This window comes from Ananas comosus, linkage group 19 (assembly GCF_001540865.1).
Source record: "Ananas comosus cultivar F153 linkage group 19, ASM154086v1, whole genome shotgun sequence".
NCBI classification, from domain to species: domain Eukaryota; kingdom Viridiplantae; phylum Streptophyta; class Magnoliopsida; order Poales; family Bromeliaceae; genus Ananas; species Ananas comosus.
This window is the reverse complement of record NC_033639.1, coordinates 9,882,403-9,899,532: the sequence shown is the minus strand read 5'-3', so window position 1 is coordinate 9,899,532 and position 17,130 is coordinate 9,882,403. Positions and strand designations below refer to the sequence as shown.

General features: G+C 33.4%; 1 protein-coding gene across 1 annotated transcript; it reads right to left on the bottom strand.

The window, feature by feature from the left end:
• LOC109724625 lies at window positions 8,062-17,130 on the bottom strand. The gene is made up of 3 exons (XM_020253506.1): window positions 16,746-17,130; window positions 14,978-15,573; window positions 8,062-8,102 (listed from the first exon to the last, which is right to left on the bottom strand). Exons 1-2 carry the CDS (start codon window positions 16,938-16,940, stop codon window positions 15,097-15,099), a joined length of 672 nt encoding a protein of 223 aa, XP_020109095.1. The 5' UTR covers window positions 16,941-17,130; the 3' UTR covers window positions 8,062-8,102; window positions 14,978-15,096.

Genomic DNA, 17,130 nt, shown 5'->3' with positions numbered 1-17,130 from the left:
TTTATTACCTTTTAGTTTTAACTTTGTCACTGATTTAACAAAAAAATTAGTGAAATCGATAATAAAAAAATAAAAATGAAATCACAGGACACTAAATTGATACATGCATTTCAAACCATGAGGTAATAAAGTGAGAAAGTTGGAAACCACAGAGGTGGTATTTGAAGTTTTTTCTTAATTAAATAATGCAACTACTAATTAATGAGACTATTTTGATTTGCACCATGCGCATCTAGAAGAGTTTGGTATTTCACCAAAATCAATGGTGATATTAATAATAGTTGAATATATTAATGATGCAAATTTTTTCGTACAATGATAAAAGGATATAATTAAGGAGACTTTGAGTCATATCAAATGAGACAATTAAGAAATAATTAGAACTCGTACAAGCACTTATTAGTGGAATTTTTTAGTGGAAAATCACTTTTTCTCTACTTGACGTGAACTCGATCGTATGCCACGTAAACACTCTTTTAAGTCTTCGTCAACTCATATGCTTTTGAACGAAGTGCATGCTTAATTTTACTTATGTCCTTGTTATCTACGTACGTGCGTAATTTTCTTAATTAATTATTAATTAACGACCTGCATGTACTGGTCGTTTAATTAATTAGATACCTAACTATAGTTAGGTATTGTACACATTTACTCTGCATATATATATGTTTGGTAGGACGATCATGGAATTTTGACCATTCAAAAGTTGATGATGATTTTTGTACGAAGTCAAAAATAGACGATGGAGCTTAACCCAAGTGTTTTGTTTAATTCGGTTCCAATTAGGAAACTCAAAAAGAAAAAAAAAAAAAAGAAAAAAAAAAAAGAAGAAACCCTTCATAATTAAGTTTTGAGTTAAAGTTTTAAAACGTGCTATTCAAAAAAACTAAATCTAAGTTTTACATCATGATAACTCTAAATTTTTTTATTGACATTTTTTAGTATTACATACATTTTGCACAAATAAGTGTTAATTTAGAAAGAATATATATACAATATCGTTTTGGAGTAGAATACTGAGTGGTCCTCCGGCAGTGATTCAACAAACAATCGATTCTCCTCTTGGGTTTTCAGACAGATGGTGTCGATCGCGAAGGATATTGACGGGGACAAGCAAAAAGCATTTCGACCTCGCCTTCGCTGCGACATGTTGGGAGCTTTGGAAAGAACGGAAGAGAAGAATTTTTGACGATCGCTTTGAGGACTGCGGGAAACTGGGCCAAAGAATCTGCGAGACCGCCATGCTATGGGAGTCTGCTCTAACAAGCTAGCTTCCTTTCTCTTTGCAACGATTTCTTCTGTTTTGGGATTTATTTTATTTTGGGTTAAGGGAAGAGTATTTTGTCAGGGGAGTTCTTTATCAAGTACTCCTCTGTTATCAGTGTTCAGATTGGGGTTTTGGACCTGTGTATTAACTACTAGCTACTCTTTCAAATATGGTATATCCCTGTTTAATCAAAAAAAAAATATCGTTTTAGAAAGAAAATCAATAAAATGCACTTAATTTGGAAACTAAGTTGTATATTATATAAAACAAAAAAAAGGGTTGAAAACATTGAATTATCAATAAACGTTCTTTAATTCACGTCGAATTGGATTTTAATTAGTGTTCTTCTATTCTGCATGCTAGTCAGAAGCACGTGCATGCATGGTCAGAATGATTGACTAAAAAAGCACCAATTTTGGCTTTTGCTTTCCCCAAAAGCTGTAGAATTGAAATATGCTACATAAATGTGAAAGGGCTAGGGTTCACTATTGCTTTGTAATGCATTAATTAGCTAGGGTACGTGCTCAAAGTTTTGATAACAAATTTGTCACCATACTAATTAGAGTTATGGGGAATTAATTAATTCTCACCCTAGCTAACCCTGTGATATTATGTTGCATTCTCAAGCAAGTGCTTGCCCCAACAATACAATAGAGATGGACCAAATGTACCATTTTAGAGATCAATTATATATTATTCCAAAAAAAGATTTTCACGCTCAATTAGATTAAGATTTATTCCTCAACTATACGTTTTCTATCAGACTCGTCGACTTAAGCTAGCGTACATATGCTATTTTCCTTCTTATATTTTTGTTCGTACGTTAATTAACCGATCTCTACCATGCATGTGATCGAACAAGGAATATAGTTAAGAATAGGCCTGGCGCGAATAATAATTTTTCCTAAAATGAAACCCAACAAGTGTAAAGTTCTTATAAGATTCGTATTTCCATTCCAATGCAACGGAGAAACAAATTAAGAAGTTGAATGTAGCCTAGGTTAATTTGTTCCCAATGTGATTGGAACTTTCATACATAGGTTAAACCAAAATGTCTCATAGCCAAAGGAACCAATTAATTACATTGCCTCTCCTTTAATTCCTAGCTTTGTTTTGTGCCATATATATACATATGGCTCATAAAATTCATAAACATGAGACATAATATCATGCATAGACGTAGAAAAGGTAAAATCCTACTCTTCATTTTGATTATTATCACTGGCTAATTAATAAGGACCGTTGAAAAGATTCACAATTTCAGATTTAAGGATCGTCTTAGTAATGCTTGTAATAGGGACAAAAACAAGTATCATCAGATGCGTCGACTACCGCTACGTTCTACAAAATAAGTAACATCCGATGAGCGACGCATGAAATGTGTGCTAATTTTGGCTCCTCTTGTAATTAATTAATTGATCGCATGATAAATAATTTCAGACATGTTATATATGCGATTCAGAACAATATTAAGTATTAAATGCATCTGAATCATATATACTAATTTTCTTTTGTGGCGTGTGGAGTCTCAATGGAGCTTCTCTAGCTAGTCATGTGCGTGTAACGCAAAATTTCAAATTTATTGAGTGCACATTTTAATCTGACATAACTTGATGTGACATGTCGCACTTCACTTAATCTAGAGTGGTCCAACTTTTGGTCCAAGAAAAATTATGGCCCAAGGTTGAATCTGATCCATAATTAATGATTAGGCTAATGTTGACTACAGTTATCAGCATTTTGAATTAAATTTAGTATTTAAAGGATTTGGAAAAAAAAAAAAGAAGCTATTGAATATTTGAATTAATTGTCTGATTAATTCAGATAGTTATTCCTACAGTTTTAATCAATATTTATATATTATTCGACCTGCTATTCAAGAGTACTATATTTGTAATGTTATATATATGCGTAATTGTTTCATAATAAATTCATACTCTAAGCAATTTTCCTTTTTTTTTTCCAAATCCTTTAAATACTAAATTTAATTCAAAATGCTGATAACTGTAGTCAACATTAGCCTAATCATTAATTATGGATCAGATTCAACNTTTGGTCCTGTTTAATTGCTATTCAAGAGTACTATATTTGTAATGTTATATATATGCGTAATTGTTTCATAATAAATTCATACTCTAAGCAATTTTCCTTTTTTTTTTCCCCTTATGTGCATGTAAATTAGGATTGTGAAATGTGAATAATATCATTTATCCTTAAGACGACGTATAGTTAATTAAGAGTTGAATTAAAATAAATGAATAGCAATTAAACAGGACCAAACATAACCATTAGGTCAAAAACATATATGAGACAAGTAGCTATGAATACCAACCACTATGTCGCCCTATAAAAGCTATAAAGAGTAAAAGCAATGGGAACACAAAGACTAGCCCGGATCTTTGTTGAACACAAGTAATTAATCCCAATTAATGCACGACTTTTGAAAAGCACTTACAATGGAAGCACTTCCTGTAACTAGCCAAGAAAGCCAAAAGCAGTTCTTGCCCCTTAACTTGCATTTATCAGCGAATCGAAAAATGGATCAAATAGTAGCGAAATCCGTTGGTACGTAGATGAACACGGATTCAAATATTGAATGAATTAATACTAACTTAGTTTGGAAAGAATATTTTTCGCTTTAGTACAAATATACAGAAATCGAATCAAATGGCTATGAATATTATTGAGTTACTCTTCTAATTCCCATTGTCTAATCCAAAATATGGTCAACCATTTTATCATCAAACAAAACCTAAAACTACAAATAAGTAGTCAATTTTGGTGATCTCGCAAGTGGCTCGTGCTTTCCACTCGGGTCAAGTCCAACCCAATAAGGGGACAACAAAAGACTCAGATCAAGTTTCTAACTTGAGTTTAAACGACATTTGAGCTGCTTAATTTGATCTGACTAATAATCAGAACTAAAAAGATTTAGTTCTTATTACTGTTATGTATAGATCTCAATCAATCACTTCATTTAGGTTCTTTTGTCTGATTAGTTTATATGCACGTATACTTACACATTGCATTACTTGTAAGGTGAGTACAATTAGGCGATTTCTTTAGCTAGTTACTGTATGTCAATTTAAAGCAAGAATATATAGCTGCTATTAATGTCACACCATAGTACTGCGTTGAAATTCATTTTGTAAGGTGAACACGCGGTAAGAATATAATAGAACCAAAGAATATGTGTATGTACCATATACGCATGGGTGTTGTCAGGCAAATTTCTTAAGTCAAGAAATTAGAATTAGTACCAAATCGGTCTAGTTCTTATGATGGAAATGACTTCCATGCAATGAATCTTAGTTTTCTAGCTTGTACGTACTCTCCCTAAAACATCACTATCGAGTGACCAACATGTTCAATTTGAACTCTCGCGTGCGATTGATAGAGTCCTGCACGGGATAATAACTAAAAGAGATGAGGGTTGAGATTTATACTTTACCCAAATCTACAATCTCTCAAGTGTTTTAGCTACGTTAATTGCATGCATGGGTGATGATCCTCAATTGGTTTAATTACGTGGAAAAGGAGTTGTTAGGTACTTCGATACAAGTTCTAACTAAAAAACATTCCCGAGTAGTAAAATTTCGTGAGTGATCATGTCAAGGGCTATAGTTCAAATTAGAGGTAAAGGTGATTTAATTCTATATAATTTTGTTTTGTTTGAGAAAGCATTATTGGTTCCATATTGAGTGGCCCAAATCAAACCATCACCATCCCCACCCAGCTAGCTAGAATGTCCAAACCTAACCCCACATAAGGACCCCAATTGTGACTCTCAATAGGGAAATATATATATCTCAGTCAAAAATATATGCTCACTTACTAGTACCAGTACCCTTTTAATGAACATGCAATGTCAAACCATGCATGCATGATCTACCTATATCTATATATATATATATATGCACACATACAAATACCATAAACTTAAATTTCAAGTGCCGTGGATTCAAGGAGCGCCATGAGCATGGAGAGAGGCGGGGGGGAGGAGAAGAGCTCGGAGAAACACGCCGTGCCGCGAGGCTACGTACCGGTGCTCGTGGGATCGGAGAAGGAGATGGAGAGGTTCTTGTTGCGGGTTGAGCTCTTCAAGCACCCCTCGATCATGGTTTTGCTCGAAGTGGCGGCGCAAGAGTTCGGTTATAATCAAAAAGGGATACTCAAAATACCCTGTGATGTAAAACACTTCAAGGTTGTTCTTGATCAAGTGCTTTCAAAGCGCACAGTGTAACTAGTTTGAATTTTTTTTTTTTTTCTTAATCTCCTTTTCTTTTTTTCTTTTTTTCCTTTTGAAATTAAGGTGTTAATTAGTATGTAGTTTTAAGCCTAAATATTCTCTTTTAAATCCATGTACATGCATGGTTTCACTACCACTTCTAAATATGTAATCTCTCTCTTACCAGAGTTTAAATTTTCTTACATGTTTAGTTGTATATCCATGCACCCATAAAATGAGCACAATATTAGTGAACATATTTAACATTGCCATATTATGAACTTCTCTGTGTGTAATATACTTTAGATTTTTTTTGTATATATATACGTCCCAGCGAATTTGTTGTTTATGGAATTGAACGGAACTTTTTGTACATAAATTAATTTGTTATAATTTATATATATATATATATATATATATATATATATATATATATGGAATTAAATAAATGGAATGGAACAAACTTATCTGTGATTTTTTTTGGCATAGATACCTCAAATCTAAAGGTGTCCAAAATATCCTATATCCCATATCCGATCCGGACCCTATCCGGACCCGAACCGGACCCGAACCGGACCCGATAAAAAATGAATAGTATACGGATAAAAAAAATTACCCATTAAAGTTTCGGGTATGGGTCCGGATATTTTATACCCATACTCGATTTGGACCCGACCGAACCTAACTTTTAAATGGGTAGGGTCCGGAATAGTTTTCAAATCCGAACCCGGACCCGGACCCGATGAAATATCCGATAGTAAATAAAAAAAAATAAACTTTTGAAGTTGAAGGATCAATTTTAATATGACTTATAGATAATGAGTCACTACGTATTTTTATCCTAATGAAACCCTAGCTATCTCTTTTACTCATTACTTTTTTCTAATTTTTTTACTCTTTATTTTCTACTCCTTTTTTTTCATTTCATTTCCGCCAACAATATTTCATTGTCATCATCATCATCAGTGTCATCATCATCATCAGCGACAATATTTCTTTTGAATGAATTTTATTGGACGGTACAACTTATTAGAATGCGAGTTTTTTTATGGTGCGCTTTATAGTTTGTCTATTGACTATTTAATAAAGTTTATAAAAAATATATATTTATACGGATATCCGTACCCGATCTAGATCCGATCAATATCCGGTCTTGAACGGGTAGTATACGGGTAGTCACTACCCAGACCCGCTCAAATAGACCCGATCGGTATATTAGTAACTTTAGTACCCAGATCCGGACCCAATCCGAAGTTAAATGGGTAGGGTATATATATTTTTTTGTAACCATTTCTTTTTAGGGTATGGGTACAGTATATTAATAACCCAGACCCGACCCGGTCCACGGACATCTTTACTCAAATCGTATGCAAATACTAACTTTGAATTATGTAATTGTGCATATTAATTTTACAGGGGTATATATGTCAATTAAGAGCTCTTATTATAAAGTTTTATCCATAAAGTTAATTAGTTCAAGAGGGTGTTTCGTTATTTAGAAAAGCGTGAAAATTATTTTTTTTTCAGAAGAAAGGTTTTTCTGAAAAATGCTATTTTCGGTAATTTTTATTTTTCAGATAAAAACTCAAAATAACAAAAATACTATTTTAGCATAAAAATTTAGATTTTTTTTTAAAGAAAAACTACTTCAAACCGGAGAAAAATACTCGTTAAGTGCGAAACCTATTTTCTAAAATATTTTTCAGAAAAAAAAAACAAGGGTCAAACAGGTAAAAAGGTGTTCAAAGTCAACGAAATGTACGATTTGGAAAAAAAAAAGTACAAACGGGTCAAAATGGGTTTGTTTTAAATTTTTAATTACTTGCCCATAAAGGACATGCATATATATTTGTGTATTATATATATATNGTGTACTCTTTGTTCTTCTATTCATGGTATTATAGACTTATACTGACTCTGATATCAGGATAGGATCCTTCTATGTTTTCCTCCTATCGACATCATTTCTTTGTAGACGCCTTATATACTGCAGGTGTATGGCGGGTCTGTGCACGTGCCGGATATGCTTCCGCTGGTACCCGCACTACAACAGAATTAGGTTATAGCGACACATATTTGGGACACTTTTAAGTAAGTGTTATATTTATTCTAAAACTTAAAAAAACATCTACTAATGCCTATATATAAAGCCCAATCCAACCAAAAATAAAAGATTGCTCTACTCAACCCACCACACCCAGTCCATTTGGCCCAATTACAAACAGAAAAGAAAAAAAAAAAGAAAAATCAATTATCATCTTTTCTTCTCTCTTCACTCAATCCATTAAAATTCTAGACGAAAAGCATTTCCTGTCGTCCTCCTCCGCCACCGCAACCAACGAGATAGAGTTTCGGCGGTTGCTAAATGCTTAAATAAGTGTTGGTAAATTAGCAGCACTCTTTTAGTTTATAGTGACACTCTTTAACTGTCACTATATACCTAGCGACCCCACATATAGCAATACTTTTTAAAAGTGTCGGTAATTTTAGCTAGCAGCACTTTTTTGACATATACCTATATTTAAAAGACCCTTTTTGTTGTAATGTGTGTATATATATATATATATATATATATATATATATATATATATATATATATATATATATGTATAGAAGGTTCCTGGAATAGTCAAATTACAATGCTATTTTAGCAAAATTAATTAGTAGCATCTTTTTATTATACATACCTTGGCCTTTTTTGATATAAGATATTATTATTATTATTATTATTATTATTATTATTATTCATTCTGATAAATGGATTAGATCTTAATGTTTATTAGTTAGGCTTCGTTTTGAGATTGCAGTCACAGTATGTTACATTCCGTAGAAGGGTGCAATAAAAAAATATCCTATTTATACCATAGATAGTAAAAATTTAATTACGGTGCACCCTCAATGCACAAGCAAAATTTTATTTTATATAATATATTTTTTTCCGACTCCTTTTAAGAGTGGGCCATGGGCCACAGGCTTATTGTAGATGGGCTCTTGTGCATGGGCTACTCGACGGACCCTACGATCTAACTATGACTTGTGTTTTCGATGGTGAATGATTGTGCCCTAAGGTTTAGTTTGGTATTGAGATCAATCTAACACTATTAGATAAAATGGAGTTGAGAAAAAACATATAGAGATATACTTCTGCGTTCTCCGATGAAACTACAGAAAATATATCGTAATCGATTAACTGCAATATGCGGAACGCAATATTACGTACGGAAACAAACAAGATATTTTCTCATCGTCGTTTCTCACAGCACATAACACAATCTCCCCGTAATCCCAAACGAAGCCTAAATAGTACTCCTCTTAGGGGTAGGGTTTGTTTGGATGCCGAAACAAGTTATCTTCGATAGTAGCTCATGCATATGATTTTTTATTTTATTTTATTTTTTTTGTCCGGAGGTGTTTCATTATAGTTCTTTGTACGGTTTTATTTATTGAGAATGATAATAGAAATATATTGGATAAAATAATCGTGCCCTGACTTATATATAACATACACGATCTATTTGGTTCGCGACATATATGTAGAATTATTGGTTATCTCAACATAATTGAAAATTTGACATTTGTTTTTCAGATTCCTACTAATATAGCATTACTTCATTTCGTTCAGTGTAGTAATTTAATTTTGGATTACTGCATATGTCAGATAATTTTTTTTTTTTGAGAATAGGTAGCACGCTATCTGCTTCATTCATTGAATATGTCAGATTATTTTGTTTGATTCATCTTATATATTTCAGTAATCCATATAGTAATCTATAAAGGTATCTAGCTACATGTATTAGATAAGATATTGCACTACATATATATTAAGTACAATTTAAGCTTCTTACAAAATATTTGTCCGCTACAAGTTAAAAGCACATGTCCTCCTCATCTCCTCACACAATCTTGTAGAAGGATAAGGAGCACCTTGTAGAACTTTTGTTGCCCTATTTACTTTTTTTAAAAAAAATTTATATCCTATATCAAATAATTACTAAATATTATTAATTAGTTGGCAAAACCCTAATCCTCACGAATACACCTCTCTTCTCCATGCTGTTTACATACAACTTTGTAAGTAAAAGTGACATCTCAAATATAGTATTGGCTCATCATATGGATAAGGACATTAAATTAAGTGTTTAATTATATATGTCGACCAATAATAGATGCAACAAAATATATCCTTAGATTATCCCAATAATATAATAACAACATTTTTTAAGGAGTCAGCTCAATAATGCACAAAAACAAATCCAAAACTCTCGAGGATGGTCAATGAAGGAATTACTTAACTATGATCCCTTCCAACTAAAAGTAGTAAATTATTTCTTTTTTCCCTAGTTTTTAAATTCAAACACAATGTTGTGATTGAGATTAATTATAATTTGTTGCATGCAATTCGAATGAGCATTTTCAAATTCCTGCTTCTTGTTTCATTAATCAATCCATACTATGTTTTAATCAAACAACTTTTACCATCAAATTTTAGTTTTATTGTTCAAAATCCAAAATGCAAAGGAGCCATGCATAGAGGTCAATGCAAGCCCATCTATAGATCTTATCCCTAGCTTTTTAAATATGTCACAATTGTGGTCATCATTTGTGTATAAGCTTCACCAAGAAGGGCTTCTCCCAGAAGCTGTAAGAGGAGGGGGGGGGTAAGAGCTCATGGCGAGGAAGGAGATGTCTCCGAGAGGCTACGTGCCGATGCTCGTAGGGCGGGGGAAGGAGAGGGAGAGGGTTTTAGTGCACACCAACCTCTTCAAGCACCCTTGCTTTGTAGTTTTGCTCGAGATGGCCGCGGAGGAGTTAGGTTACGACCAACGCGGGATCCTTCGAATCCCCTGCAGCGTCGAGCTCTTCCTTTCGGTGATCAATGCTGTCGAGAAGGCAAAATCGTGACATTTCATGCTCTCTTTCTCTCCTTTCTCCCTTTCTTTTTCTTTGTTCCCCTCTTCTTACCTGCTTTTCGGATTCTCTTTCAATTTGTTCTCTTACTCTTTCTTTTCTAGATGTATTGCATGCTTGGTAGAATAATACTCAAATTTCAAATGCAAAAAGTTTTGGTAACACTCCTCTTTTTCTATTTATTTATTTTTCGATCCTCATATATATATATATATATATATATATATAATGACCAAGATGCAGTGTTTGGAAAATGGTTCATAAACATGATCATAAACAACACTTGTGTTATCAATTGCTATAAGTTTTATAGCATTCTCTTATTGTACATATACAATAGAGATCCAAAACTAGGGTGTTAATGCGTTGCAAATTCGTGTCGAATAGGGGTTACCACAATGTAAATCCAACAATATCCACTACAATAAAAACGGTCTATAGCGACACTTTTAAATGTAGGTACATGTCAAAAAAGTGCTGCTAGCTAAAATTACCGACACTTTTAAAAAGTGTTGCTATATGTGGGGTCGCTAGGTATATAGTGACAGTTAAAGAGTGTCGCTATAACCTAAAAGAGTGCTGCTAATTTACCAACACTTATTTAAGCATTTAGCAACCGCCAAAACTCTATCTCGTTGGCTGTGGTGGCAGAGGAGGACGACAGTAAAGGCTTTTCGTCTAGAATTTCAGTGGATTCAGTGAAGAGAGAAGAAAAGATGGTAAATGATTTTTCTTTTTTTTTTCTTTTCTGTTTGTAATCAGGCCAAATGGACTGGGTGTGGTGGGTTGAGTAGAGTAATCTTTTATTTTTGGTTGGATTGGACTTTATATTTAGACATTAGTATATGTGTTTTTAAGTTTTAGCATAAATGGGACACTTACTCAAAAGTGTCCCAAACATGTGTCCCTATAACCTAATTCTGTTGTAGTGCCACCATACTCTTTCTTTTTCTTTTTTCTTTTTTAAGGGTACTACGATGAACCAAACTAAACTATCTCATGTTGAAATTGAATTTAAATAGGATCAAATAGAGACCATAAATGATCATCAACCTAGACACAAGGCCAATGCTAAACATTGAACATGCTATATATGCACACACAATGATATAAAGCAATAATAGACCCATAGACATGGCCCAGAAAATATTCTAGCTAGGGGAGGTTTAATGGACCAAACAATAAAACACAGTTCTTCTCGGGCTGGTTCCGAACTCGGATTTCGCGAAGAGATGTTTAGAGCCCGACTCGAACCGCCTTGGCCTAAATTTGGCTCGGATTGGATCCGACTAGAACCTAATTAGGTTCCAAACTCGACCAAAAGCAAGCTCGGGGTCACCACCCTGGTTCGACTTTTAATCACATGCGTAATCTTTCTATTTTGTATCAACCTTTAATGGAGTGTTACCCGCGACATTTGTCTCGAAAGAGAAAGAGAGAGAAGAAAAAATAAATAAACAAAAACAGATACGTACCAAAAACATCAAAATGCGACATTAGCTTAAAAAAATACTTAAAAGGTCCTAAATGGCACGACATAACATAACTCGTTACTAGCAAATTATGTTTCTGAACGTTTATGGTCAAATTATCGACATTTAAATAAATCAAGCTAATGTTATTATTATTGGACACAAATTAGTATAAATTTTGTGAACTCAAATTGCCACCCTGTTATTAATTAGCTTGAACTTTGGCTATTGTAACTTAATGCACATTACGTTATTATATTATTTATGAAACTATTATATATGTGCTTAATTAATTACTCTAAACTATGCTAATAAAAAGAGGAAAAAAAGAATGATAAAAGATATAAGGGGTGGGTGAACTGTTTCTCTTCTCCAACTATCAAATATTTTGTACCAAACCATATTTAGGTAACGTTTTTTTTTCCTATTGACTCCAACACATACAATTTTAAGATTAGTTTCAAACACTTTTTTCCATGTGATATTTAAAGTTCTCATAAATGGGGTTAGGTCAATGAATACAATTACAACACAACATGGTTTCATGTCACATTGATCACATCGAGCGTTTAGTCCTAGTAATTAATGGCGATTGATTTCAAACCAAAAGATTTTTTGTTAAGCATTAAATGCAACTTAATTATTAGAACCTATTACAAATGAATGGCTCTTTGATACTTGAAATGTTTAAGTACCTTTAATTTCAACATTAATGAAAAGAGAAATATGTTAGTGGGAGAACAATAAATTGGAAAGCGACCAATTTGGTGTACTTGCACCTTCATCAATATTTGTGGACCTAACTCAAAAGAGACCCGTAGCTTCCTCGTTGACAAATATGTAACAAAATCGCTAATGATATTAACAGAGCTGATTTTATTATTTACAAATTATTTTATCAATAACCGACTCCGATAAACCTACTATATATATATATTTCATTTAATTAGAATTTACTATTGATAGTTACATCAAAATGATTCTCTAGGATGGGTCTCATTTTCCTTTAAATGTTTATAGTTAGATGTTGTTGTCTACAACAGCTGGATAGGGTGAAAGAGTTTGGACTCTCTTATGGCATACTTTTTTTAAAAAAAAACTTTTTTCTATGATTTTACATCATTCAACTTCATTAATAAATTCAGAGTTTTATTATTTCACTCTTCCACGACTCTCTTTAAAAGCTTACTCATTTATTGATCATTAAACAAAGAGAAAAGGACACAGTAGACCAAGTTTTTATATTCTTAATTTGACGAAAATTATATTATCGATAGTAACAAACTTTAAAAATAACTCAAAAGAAATAACCATTTTATCCAAAATTTTGCTTTTGAATTATTGCGTGAATGCCGTGAAAAGATTAGTTGTAACTATTTTTTAATATTTATATGTAAGATATATATATTTTTTTAATTGGATGTTATTAACCTCTATTAATTTATTTGGTTATTTATTTTTTATTAATTAATTATGATGGAGCCCACGACCATTGTGGAGTGTAGCAGTTGCTCACGCGCGTTAATTAATTAGAATAGAAGAGAACAACATCATCGAGCATTAATACCTCGCCACGTGTAAAATGGGGGTAGGCCCACCGTGTATTTAATGGTGATGTGGATGTGTCCATCAAATGAGGGCATTTTCCTTTTACATAATATAGAGAACTATTTACCTATTTTTACAAAAAATAATTCCCTATCTAACTCTTTTTGAAAAATATTTTCTATTAAGCCTCATTTCCAAAGATTAAAAAAAAATTAATTTCTTTAATATATATTATTAAGGAGTTAAGTGGGAGAGATTATCTTTTTCTCTCTCCTCTCCCATTAATTTTTATATCAAAATAATTTTGATCTCATTCGGTCTATAAATTTCATGTTTTAATATATTAAAAAACCTAAAGTACGAGAAATCTAAATAGTTTTTGGATCAGGACCATTATAATCAACTCCTTCTGAACCATGCATAATATTTCCATCAAAATATAAAAAGATTGGAATTGGTTGATGCGCCATATGAAAATTTTCTATTTTGAAATAAATCGATATGAGATAAATTATACGCGAAAATTAGAGAGTGAGAAGGGATCTCGAAAAATAGGAGAGGAGAGAGAAAAAGATAATCTCTCCCACTTAACTCCTTAATATATATTAAAGGTATTAATTTTTTTTTTTTTTTTAATCTTTAAAAATGAGGCTAGATGGAGAATATTTTTCAAAAGAAGGCTAGATAGGGAATATTTTTTTGTAAAGAGGCTAGATAGGTAAATAGTTCTAATATAGAGAGGTTCATTTATATTGAATGATCTCAATTAATTATATTAAAAATTAGTAATTAGATCAATTATATTCAACAGTCTTAATTAATTATATTAAAAATTAGTAATTAGACTAATTATATTCAATGATAAAGGTCAAAAAAATAGTATTCTTCTCCCACGTTTATTGTGAGAGATTTTACGATATATCAATCATACCACCTAATATATCAACAATCAATTATATTCATTTTTTTAAAAATAATATAAATAAAATATTTTTTAATAATTATAATAAGATGATTGAATTAAAAAAAAAATTTAATTGATTAGTAATATCATATTAGCAATATAACTCACGCATTTTAACTTTTTTATTTATTGTTGCTTACGAGTTTAGCGTACTCAATTAACCCTTTTTTTTTTTGGTATGTGTGTCAGTGTGTGTACTTAGCTTGGATCCATGATCGAATGAAATTACAATTTTGACCACCCTTTCCTCAAAAGAGTGCCCCCACACGTACAAGCTAGGCCTGATCAAATGCTCTAATTAAAATCCAACTTAAATATTCATCAACCAATCAATCAGAACAAACCATCCATGCACGATGCATGGCGACAACAAATTAAAGGAACTTTGGAGACATTCAAACTTTTTTTTTTTTTTTTTTCTGAAAACAAAGGAAAATGTAATTATCCCAAAACGAAAGAATTAATTAATTTATATATCTACTCTCCAATTACATTGTCAACTATCAAGTGAAAAAAAAAAAAACTTAAAAACATTTCCTGGTTATATTTCCTCTCTAAATTAACAAAACCTCAAATATCTTTTCCCANATATATATATATATATATTAATGATTTATACATACATTTTTATTGGAATATCAAACACACAAAAAGAATTTGCATGCGCGCAGGCTCATATGAGTGAGGCTCAAAATAACAAAGGACTAGCTCAGTCGGTTTCGTCGGCGGCGGCGGCGGCATTGAGGTCGATCCGCGGCTTCTTCTGCGGGGGCGGGGCGGCGGAGAGCGCGGGCACGTGCGAGTCGCACCGCGGGCACCGGGGATCGGCGCTGGCGATGAGCACGTAGGTCAGGCACGCCGGGCAGGCGGCGGCCCGCATCTCCGTATTCGTATCCCCGCGCGGGGACTGGCGGTGCCTCGGAGAGGGCGAGGCGGTGGATGTGGTGGCGGAGGACGGCGAGGGGGAGGCGGAGCCGACACGATTGGCGGCGGCGGCGGCGCGCTCGAGGGCGCAGCGCACCTTGTCGAGCGTGCACACGCTGCTCGAGAATGCGGCGGCGGCGGAGTCGACGGAGGGGGAGAAAAGGTTGAAATCCGCGGCAGCGGCCGTGGCGGCAGCGGCGTAGTAAGGAGGAGGGAAATTGAGGTCATGGACATGACGAGGAGTAAGATAAGTCCGACCGGACTGAAAAAGATAATAATAATATTATTATTATTATGAGCCTGACGGAACTCAAACTCAGCATCTTATGTTCTGCTACTACTGATACCGAGTTGCAGTACATAAAACCACCGATATTTCTAAATTTCATCTTAATAATATATAGTAATAACATTACTGGCGCAAAATTTTCATGCAAATTCTGTTTTTATTTAATGAAAAATAGCTCAAATATTTGATCGTTTTGGTTGGGTAGTAGTAGTAGTAGTAAATGGACTAAAATTATCTATTATTCAGAATTTCCTAAGACTTCTTTGTTATTTAAATGACAAAAACAGAAGTAAGAGAAAGGATAAGGATTCTTTTAATCATTTTTTAAAAAATATATATGAGAAAATGAATTATTTTTTGAGGTATATACGGGTGAAAAAATTACTTGGGAACAGTACCAAAATTCTGAATTTAGCATGCTAATAAAAAATTTAAAAATATAATAATAAAGAACAGAGTACAGGGCAATATGAAAATAGAATTATTTTGTCACTCCAAATATATATATATATATATTATAGATGAGGAGACAAAAAGTAGGAATTTGTGAAGGATCGAAGAATGAGATCCTGCTTTATAATAAATTAACTAATCCCATGTTTTCATTTAATAAAAAAAAATACTGATACTTTGTACAATATCCGAAAAAGATAAGTATAAATTCCTTTTTAAGGAATCTTACTACAAATTTCAAAATTAAATTTAAAATTCAACCATCAAAACGATAAAGAAACAAAGGGAATTTTCAAACTGAAGATAATTTCTCATGGTAACTAATTAAAAGGAAAAAAAAAAATCCAATTTTGAGCTTGAGCAAAATAGAATTTCACGTACCAAATCCCAAATAAAACCTTACAATTACTCAGAATTAAACTTTAGCCAAATTCGCAATATGTATTAAAAAAAAATCAAAATTTTCTGGTTTTTCTGCATAAACAACTACGAATCGAGCAAGACAAATCAATTTTTCTGCACAAAATTCTCAGTAATTCCCCAAAAAAACAACCCAAAAAATCTCAATTTTCTGCATACGCAACCACAAATTGATCCCAAAAAAATCACAAATTAAATCAAATTAAGCAAAAAAAAAAAAAAAACATCAAACAAATTGAGAGACACAAAAGTAGAGGAAAAAGAGAAATTACCATCAAATCGAGCCTCCTCTCCCACCCCGACGGCACCTTCACGTCCAGATCGACCTCTTCTCCCCCGATCGCGGCGGCGGCGCCGCTCCCTCCCCCTCCGCCGAGCAAATCCCTCGTCACGAGCTCCCTCTCCGCCTCCCCTTCCTCCGCGTACCCCCTCAGCATCCTCGCCACCGAGCTCACGTCCGCCGCCATTTGCCCCCGCCTCCCTAGGGTTAGGGTTTCCACCTCCTCGATCTCCCACCAAACCCTAGCTCGAATCGATCGCGGAGACGACGACGACGACGCCGAGGAGGAGGCCTAATTGGGGGTCACTTGTAGAAGAGGTGCGGTGATTACACACGTATATATATATATTATATTATATATATAGATTTTTGGAGAA